This window comes from Coregonus lavaretus (genome assembly GCF_964263955.1).
Source record: "Coregonus lavaretus genome assembly, chromosome: 14".
Lineage (NCBI taxonomy): Eukaryota > Metazoa > Chordata > Actinopteri > Salmoniformes > Salmonidae > Coregonus > Coregonus lavaretus.
Window position 1 is genome coordinate 25,121,330 of NC_140001.1, and position 8,933 is coordinate 25,130,262.

Genomic DNA, 8,933 nt, shown 5'->3' on the forward strand with positions numbered 1-8,933 from the left:
CAAGTGATGAATGTTTCAATGCCCCTTTATAGTGGTCATAAGAGATGAAAAGTGCATATGTAACATAAGTAGTAGGATACACTACATTGCTAGTACAGTCTTAACATTTCTGAGTGATTTTCTCCTTACTTTTTCTTTTTAATACACACTATATTGCTACTAAAAGCAAGATATTATTGTATCCCAAGAAAAAGACAAAACAAAAAACGATACAACATAAACCACGGCAACAAACACAGCAACAGAAAGGGGGAGTCCAGGGGCACATTGCATTGCCTGCATACTTCACTATGCGTATGGGAGCAAATAAGCTGCTGCCACATTCATTCAGCATCAGCTGGCACTGTTTGTGACAAAGGGCAAGGTTGTGTGTTATTGTGAATCCTCCATATGAGAGATTATTGCATAGGTTTGTGAGTTCTTAACATTTCAAATGATTTGGTATTGTAAAACCATCAGATCTCTCTAACATTATTTTCCCCTTTTGCACATCTCCTTCATCCAGGCATGTGCAATGTGAAAAGTCTCTTGAATTAACCTCCCTTTATTGAAGCACTTATGGATTAATGTCACCAGGGTAACCTTTCTGAGAGAAACATTAGTTTGCATGATATTAAGAATAGATCCAGCAAATGCTTTGCAGTTCGGTCTTCAAGTTTAGCTGTTAAATGTACAATGAATGGCTTGACCACAATTTCTCTCCACCTTTATAACATAATCAATTATGCTTGGAAAATACACACAAAGTCCCCAACAGAGTCCCTTTGCACCAGTACATAAGTGACAATGTTTGCAATATGGGTTGTTTAAGTGACAGTCCCATATCACACTCCTAAAGAAGATCACCTGACTTGAATGACCAACTAGTTCCCCTATGTCCAGCACAGAGTCATAACATGGGTCCTATTCAGTCAACAGAGCGGACAATGTGGAGAGTGGCAGATCCTATAGTATTTGATCATGAGCCCCCATTGAAATAGGAGCTATGACCAAACTGCACATTAAAATTGTATATCTGTAACCTAACTAAAACTACAGCAACATCATAAAATTACAACTTAAATAATATAGTAGGAAAATAAATATCAATATTATACCAACAAGGCTTTTAAATAGTCATTATCAACACTGGAAGTCAGTGTGTATGATTCAACCCCTCCATGTCATATTCACCAGGGAGAATGTTGTTCATCCAAGGAGGCGGCCTCTATCAATCTCAGGCGGTCACCTGCTCATAAGTTACACTGCTGGTCCACACTTACTGTGAACTGAGTGTTTCAGGACAGAAGAGATGTTATGGTATCTAAACGATGCTATTTTCTCTGGTATAGGAGTTAGCTACACATCTTCCACCACATTTAGGTCTGTTTTGAATGGCATTCCGGGTGGTTTCAAGTTATTTGGTCGGTCTAAGGTAACTTCCTGTGCAAAGTTTATTAGGATAGCTCTCATCTGAGGGACACACCTCTCTCACAGAGCTGGCTGTTGCCATCTGAGGCTAATAACGCAATAAATAAAAGAATCTATAGCACATGCTTACTTATTTTACTGGTCTCATCATAATATAGAAAAATCTCATATATACTGTATGAAACATCTAGTAATTAACTAATAGTAATCACATTTAATTATCTATTGATTAAGCTATTGATGACAGATCAATTGATATTATAATAATGGATGAACATTTGTATTCTGCAACCAACTTTTTTGGGGAACATTTGTGCTATATAGATATGAACCATACCTGCAAGTTTGTGCTTGAAATCCTAGACAGAATGCTTAGAGGGACATCATCCCCACTAGGCTCTCAGAGGATTCATATCAAGTGTGGGGAGTGAACAGGAATGAACAGGGCCAAGTTGTGGAGATACAATAGAATACAATACAACATGTTCAATGAACAGGGTGAGTGATAGTGTTAGGAAATAGTTTAGGGGAGGGGATCCTCTCAAACCTAAGGTACAGTATATCTCACAACAACTCAAACTCTGATATAAAATATACTTGAAACACATTGGGTATTCTCTTAGAGGTGCATGTTATTTTTCAGTCTGGAGAGGAATTATTCTTAAATCAAGGGAAGAGACCACTGTTGACTTGTTTATGTTTTTGAGGGGTGTGTGTAGTTTCTGGATCTGAGTGGGAGTTAGGAGCTGTCACCAGTGGCACGCTTCTTGCTAAAATGGCTGGCAGAGTCTCTGTTGCGTAGACCAGGCTGGATCTTATACATGTGTGGACCCATGGACAACCGCAAGCTCCCACGGCCCTCCACTCCAGTTGGAACAGCAGCAGCAGCAACCGAGGGGCAGGGCTTGTTCTGCAGCAGCTGGAAGAGAATGGTCATCTCTGGGCCAAGCCTGGACACCATACTGGCCCTCAGCAGGTCCACAGTCTCCTCATCACAGTCCATCAGGCTCTGGAGGAGCTTACCGTAAAACCTGCAAGAGGATGCAGCTTTCATGTATTTTTGTTGCTGTAATTTTTTATTTTAATTTTAAAGCTGCAATGTGTAACTTCTTGGGTGACCCGACAAAATTCACATAGAAATGTCAGTTATAGATCTGTCATTCTCATTGAAAGCAAGTCTAAGAAGAGGCAGATCTGTTCTATGTGCGCTATTTCTATGCTTCCCGTTTTTTAAGTTTAATATTTGTCTTTTACTTTTGGTTTTGTATACCAGCTTCAAACAGCTGAATATACAATATTTTGGGTTATGGAAAATATATTTCACAGTGGTTTAGATGGTACAATCTACATTACACTTGCTTGTTTTGTCACTTAAACTAAAATTAGGCAAACTATTAGAATTTTAGCAACCAGGAAATGGTGGAGCGATTTCTGCATGGTGCATATATGTATATATATTTTTAAAGCATTTAAGCAATTTAGAAGACACTCTTATCAAGAGCGACTTACAGTTAGGGTGTTCATCTTAAGATAGCTAGGTGGAGCAACCACATATCTCAGTCATAGTAAGTACATTTTTCCTCAATAAAGTAGTAAAGTGTGAGTGTTAGTTCTTTTTTTTGTTGTTGCAATTTTATCGAATGTCTTAGGAGCCCACTGAAATGTATTTGCTTCAGCAGAGTTAGTGTATCAAATACATAGCTTTTGTTGTATTAAGATAAAGCAAAAAAACTGAAATGGAAGCCCTTTGACACAGGTTTGCTAGGAACAAACCTGTTGGGGAAGTGTCTTGGGAGCTGTGCCACATCTCCAATAGCATCTGGATTGGTGCGGGCGATAGTGCAGATATCCAGCTTGCTGTAGCACTCCTCCTGAACCTCTGAGATCATTCTTTGGAAGGTGGAGCAGCGGCGGATGGTGAGGAACACCTTGGAGGTGATGCCATTGGCAATGCACTTGAGGCTCTCTTTCACAAAGGCTTTGCCCTGCACAAAACCACATAATATCACAGTCATATCAAAAAACATGACTTAACTTCAGTTAACAGGTTTGATCTACTGCGACATACTGTGTCAGATTTGAAAAGAGAGGAAGAATTACCATACCTGAGTGTCAAATTTAGCTGCACTGTACAGAAAGGACTTGCAGATGTCGTGCATGCCATCTGTGTCACACGTGGAGTTCTCCAGACATGCGAAGGCTCCACAGCCTACTTGGAGGGCACTATTCAGACAGCGTGCCACGTCAGCTGTAGACTCAGAGAGGGAAAGGACCATTAGCAGGGGGCAGGCTATCATATAGCTCTCAACAAGAATGGAAAGATAATCAGTCTGTTTTGGTTGTGATAATTTACATGCAAAGCTGATTCAATGCTGAGATCATAATTATTCAGACAAATTACAACTTGACAGCTCACTGGACACTTTAAACTTTTTAAGACTGGTTCACAATTTAGCATAATTACATTTCCTCTTCCTGGCAAATAATTTTATGAATATTCTAGCATTTTGGTTCTTGGAACAGACTTGTGACCAACTACACCAAAAATACCCAAAGGAGTCATGGCATGATAAACATATTCATACACACACACACACACACACACACACACACAAACACACACACACATATACATACACTGTGGTGAGTGTTGCCTATTCAGGATCAGGTTCTGCTGACTGTCCCTTTTGGCACAAGACCCCTTGTTTCCATTACCCTCACGTGCAACAAGACAGTAACATGCTCAATTAGAAGGTGTGCCAAACCACCTCTGACACTGTGCACACTTAACAGTACAGTCATGTACCCTGGCCTGAGTCACTGCCTCATTCCTCATAAATAGACCTAATGTTCATATTTTACATAAATATTGCCTCAGACTTAATTTTAAAGAGCAAGCTGACATACACAGCTGTGTAAACTACTCTGACAAAGATCTAAAGTAACCAGAAAACCCCTAAATGTCTTCCAATGAATGCCTCTATTGTCCATTTAGTAAGACTAAGACAAGTTCATGGTAAGCAGCATACAGCAATTGTAACAATGAGCTGATGTACTGTATGCCACAGATGGATGCACTCTCACTCATTGAAATGTTTTGGTCCAGCCCACCCTGTAATGAACTAGCAAATCAGCAATGAATCGGAATGGAACTGTCCCACCACTGTTTCTCTCAGGTCATGGGAGAATTAATAAATAAATAAATGATATTTCAACAGATACACACTCCTTCAGTATCTCTTATTGGCAAGACCAAGGAGGCCCATGCTGCAGATACTTAGTCTGATATAACCAATGCATTGGATTTAACTGAAATAACAATAATGACTTAAGGAGATCACAGAGATAACACCTCATTCATACTCATATTTCCGAACATGGGCCTGGCTTTCACTGGTCTGCTAATTTTATGGGCCTGTTAATAGAAGTGACTTTTTCATATCTCATACACATTTTGGAAATAGAGTGCATGAGCATTTACTCCATCCCTCTGGCAACCAATGTAAACAGAATGGAATGCCTGGTGGTGAATAGCCCACTGCAATGTAGACCTAGGCCATGGCTTTTATCATGCTATACAACAGCTTTCCTCTTTTCAGGGGCCGTGCTCGGTTGAAATATGTTATTTCCACTTTAGTAATTGCACGGGAATACTATCGGCAGTTACAGTTGGCAAACCATTGAAAAGGGAGATAAAGCAAGCCTACTGCTTGAGTAGGGGACGCACGTCGCGCGACACCTTGTGCCCTATGAGTCTTCGAATCTGGATATCATCCCTGGCCAATGGCCAGCATTCTTTCACCAAAGAAACTCTAATGTCCCCACCCTCTTTGCGGTCACCTAGAAAGCCCTACTTCCTTCACGTTTCTTCCGGTATTAGGTGCTTCATTGATCCTGTCAAGACGCCGGTAGCCAGTAGCTACAGGTGGGTGCAGTGGCGGAGCCTATGCCACCACGCACAAGTCGGTATTTGTTTTTGCCTACAGCAATAGTACTATCAATACATTACACTGGTGACTGCTTGGAAGAATACCAATACATTTCAAATATGATGGTCATAGTTGTTTCCAAACACCTGTAGATCATTTGGTGGTTAGAAAAAGCTTAAACAGTACGTAAAACAACATTGCAGGTAGACTAACGTATGACATTTACAAAATTACTTGTAGAGTAGGCTAACTGACACAAACAATGTATAAGCAAAACAATCGTTTTATAATGCTGTAAAGACAGTGACCAAATACATAACAATTGATGCATTGAACCACACAAGTGGGCTCCCCTGTATCAACTAATCTCTCTTAAAATGAATATTAATCTGATGATCTTTCTCATGTTCTATCCTCCGGTCAGTCATCTCGTGTTTAAGCAACCCACACAACCATAAATTCAAAGACCATTCGTTCATAGACAATTTATTCAACATCTCATGATGGTAGGCTACAGCTTTTTCACAAACAGGTGTCAGTCACCGCGAAGCTCACGCTCATCCCTTGCCGGTAAAACACCGGTAAAGCACGGTGAGTAGCCTAGGCTATGTTGGAGCTATTCGGTAGTCTGTCGATCAAGGCGTTCACTTGGAAACAGAGCAGCATATCATGTAATAGCAAACATTCCCCCATACTGTGTATACAACGTAATAGTAATAATCCATACAAATCCGTGCGAACACCGCATCCACTCAAAAACATGCTGTATTGTAAGAGAGACTGTTACTTACAAGGGGTATTTGCAGAAAATCGTGCTCTTCTGGGTGAATACGACTCGTTCTGATCCAGTTCATATGCAGATGCAATCAGCACCATTAGAAGAAAAAGTCCGGTCATCAAAGGCATTGTTCAATAATCACTGATGATCTAACAAAATACAAGGAATAGTGTTTCTTGCTTATCTGATTAATAGTTCATACAGCTCTGAAGATGTACAGCGCCGTGTTTTCAACAATGTAAATCTATTACTAAGTAGGCACCATCTACCCAATGCGGCTTTTCCTCTACCCTGGACTGTACACTGATTTCTATTGACGTGCATGACCGACAGAGCGCTGGTCTGCATGGGTTTATATGGGACTGCCGCACATTACGAGTCTCCTGGTTAGCCCAATCAAAACACGACCATGCTCTCTCTCTCCGGTCGTCTAATTGATTGACCATTTTACAGTACATTGAAATTCAATGCGGTCTTGGGTATTTCGCGCCAATGATAGCCTACATATATTATTATTTGAGTTGATAAAACAATGAAGCTGTAGTACATTTTGCCATCTCAAGTCAAAGTCAATTAGCTTCTATTTGTTCAGTCAACAGTCACAGAAATTGGTGTACCTGTTCTCTTCAACCAACCAACAGTTGACTGGCATTTTCACTTGATTTGTTCGTTATGTTTCTGTGCTGTACTGTAGATGTCTTGTTACCTGATGTTACCTGAACCCATTCAAACCAATACCATACAGGCTATTTCTGCTATTTCCATTTGGTCAAATAGACAGGGCAGATTAGTGGCAACATTGACACTGGGTCATTTCTAGGCAACCCATCAGTCCAGTTTATGTCAGCACAAATGTATAAATTCTATCTTGAAACAATGCTCAATTATTTCATTATGGCCTACCAGAATTAATATATGGCATATTGTGTATACAGTAGGCATATTGCTTAGGCTAATAGATGTGATTTAGTAACCTGCGTCTTTAGTCAAATGTATTGCGCGCTTTGTCTTACTTAAATGTCTTAAAATAATATAAACTGAAATTATTCAAATGATTTGACTTTTATCACATGATTGGCATTTTGCTTAACCGTGCTCAATACATGAGACCATTGTTGGTTTAATGGACAACATTTATTTAACATTGAGATAAACTACCTCATTATTGACATAAAGTATGTTATGTATGGATAGCCATCATTGTTGATGTATTTCCTGGTTTGCGGCATGCTGGTGAGAGGTGGTAGCCAGGCACAGATCCAAACGAGTTGTAGCTACACATGCCAGAGGGAGGCCAATAAGGTGTCATCCATGTCTGAGCATGGCAACATCCTTGATCTATTCAAACCAAATCAAATTGTATTCGTCACATGCTTCGTAAACAACATGTGTAGTGTGTGTAGTGTGTCTAACAGTGAAATGCATACGGGGCCTTCCAAACAATGCCGAGAGAGAACTTCAATAAATAATAAAAAAGTCATAATAAAAGTCATAATAAATACACAATAAGTAACGATAACTTAGCTATATACACGGGGTACCAGTACCGAGTCAATGTGCAGGGGTAGGAGATAATTGAGGTAGATATGTACATATAAATAGGAATAAAGTGACTAGGCAACAGGATAGATAATAAACATTAGCAGCAGCATATGTAATGACTCAAAAAAGTTAGTGTAAAAAGGGTCAATGCAGATAGTCCGGGTAAGTATTTGATTAACTATTTAGCTGTCTTAAGGCTAGGAGCTGTTTCTGTTGGTTCTGCTACTGCTTGCCATGCAGTAGCAGAGAGAACAATCTATGACTTGGGTGGCTGGAGTCCTTGACAATTTTTAGGGCCTTCCTCTGACACCGCCTGGTATACAGGTCCTGGATGACAGGGAGCTCTGCCCCAGTGATGTACTGTAGCGCCTTGTCGTCGGATGCCAATCAGTTGCCATACCAAGCGGTGATGCAGCCAGTCAAAATGCTCTCAATGGTGCAGCTGTAGAACATTTTGAGGATCTGTGGGCCCATGCCAAATCTTTTCGGCCTTTTAAATTTATTTAACTAGGCAAGTCAGTTAAGAACAAATTCTTATTTACAATGACGGCCTACACCGGCCAAACCCGGACGACGCTGGGCCAATTGTGCGCCGCCCTATGGGACTCCCAATCACAGCCGGTTGTGATACAGCCTGGAATTGAACCAGGGGTTCTGTAGTGACGCCTCAAGCACTGAGATGCAGTGCCTTAGACCACTGCGCCACTCGGGAGCCCAGTGGGGGAAGAGGCATTGTCGTGCCCTCTTCACAACTGTGTTGGTGTGTGTGGACCACGATAGATCCTTAGTGATGTGGACACCAAGGAACTTGATGCTCTCGATCTGCTCCACTACAGCCCCGTTGATGTGAATGGGGGCGTGATCGGCCCTCCATTTCCTGTAGTCCACAATCATCTCCTTTGTCTTGCTGACGTTGAGGGAGAGGTTTTCCTGTAGTCCACTATCAGCTCATTTGTCTTATTGACGTTGAGGGAGAGGTTGTTGTCCTGGCACCACACTGCCAGGTCTCTGACCTCCTCCCTATAGGCCGTCTCATTGTCGTCGGTGATCAGGCCTACTACCATCGTGTTGTCAGCAAACTTAATGATGGTGTTGGAGTCGTGCGTGGCAACGCAGTCATTGGTGAATGGGGATTACATGATGGGACTAAGCACGCAACCATGAGGGGCCCCCATCGGGAAGTTCAGGATCCAGTTGCAGAGGGAGGTGTTCAGTCGCAGGGTCCTTAGCTTAGTGATGAGCTTGGAGGGCACTATGGCGTTGAACGCTGATCT

General features: G+C 41.3%; 1 protein-coding gene across 1 annotated transcript; it reads right to left on the minus strand.

Moving 5' to 3' along the window:
* Positions 1-2,149: 2,149 nt before the first annotated feature.
* Positions 2,150-6,245, minus strand: LOC311141672 (stanniocalcin-like; the record flags this gene model as incomplete). Its single annotated transcript, XM_084177078.1, has 4 exons — positions 2,150-2,441; positions 3,184-3,395; positions 3,516-3,658; positions 6,131-6,245. 4 exons carry the CDS (start codon positions 6,243-6,245, stop codon positions 2,150-2,152), a joined length of 762 nt encoding a protein of 253 aa, XP_084033204.1.
* Positions 6,246-8,933: the final 2,688 nt, after the last annotated feature.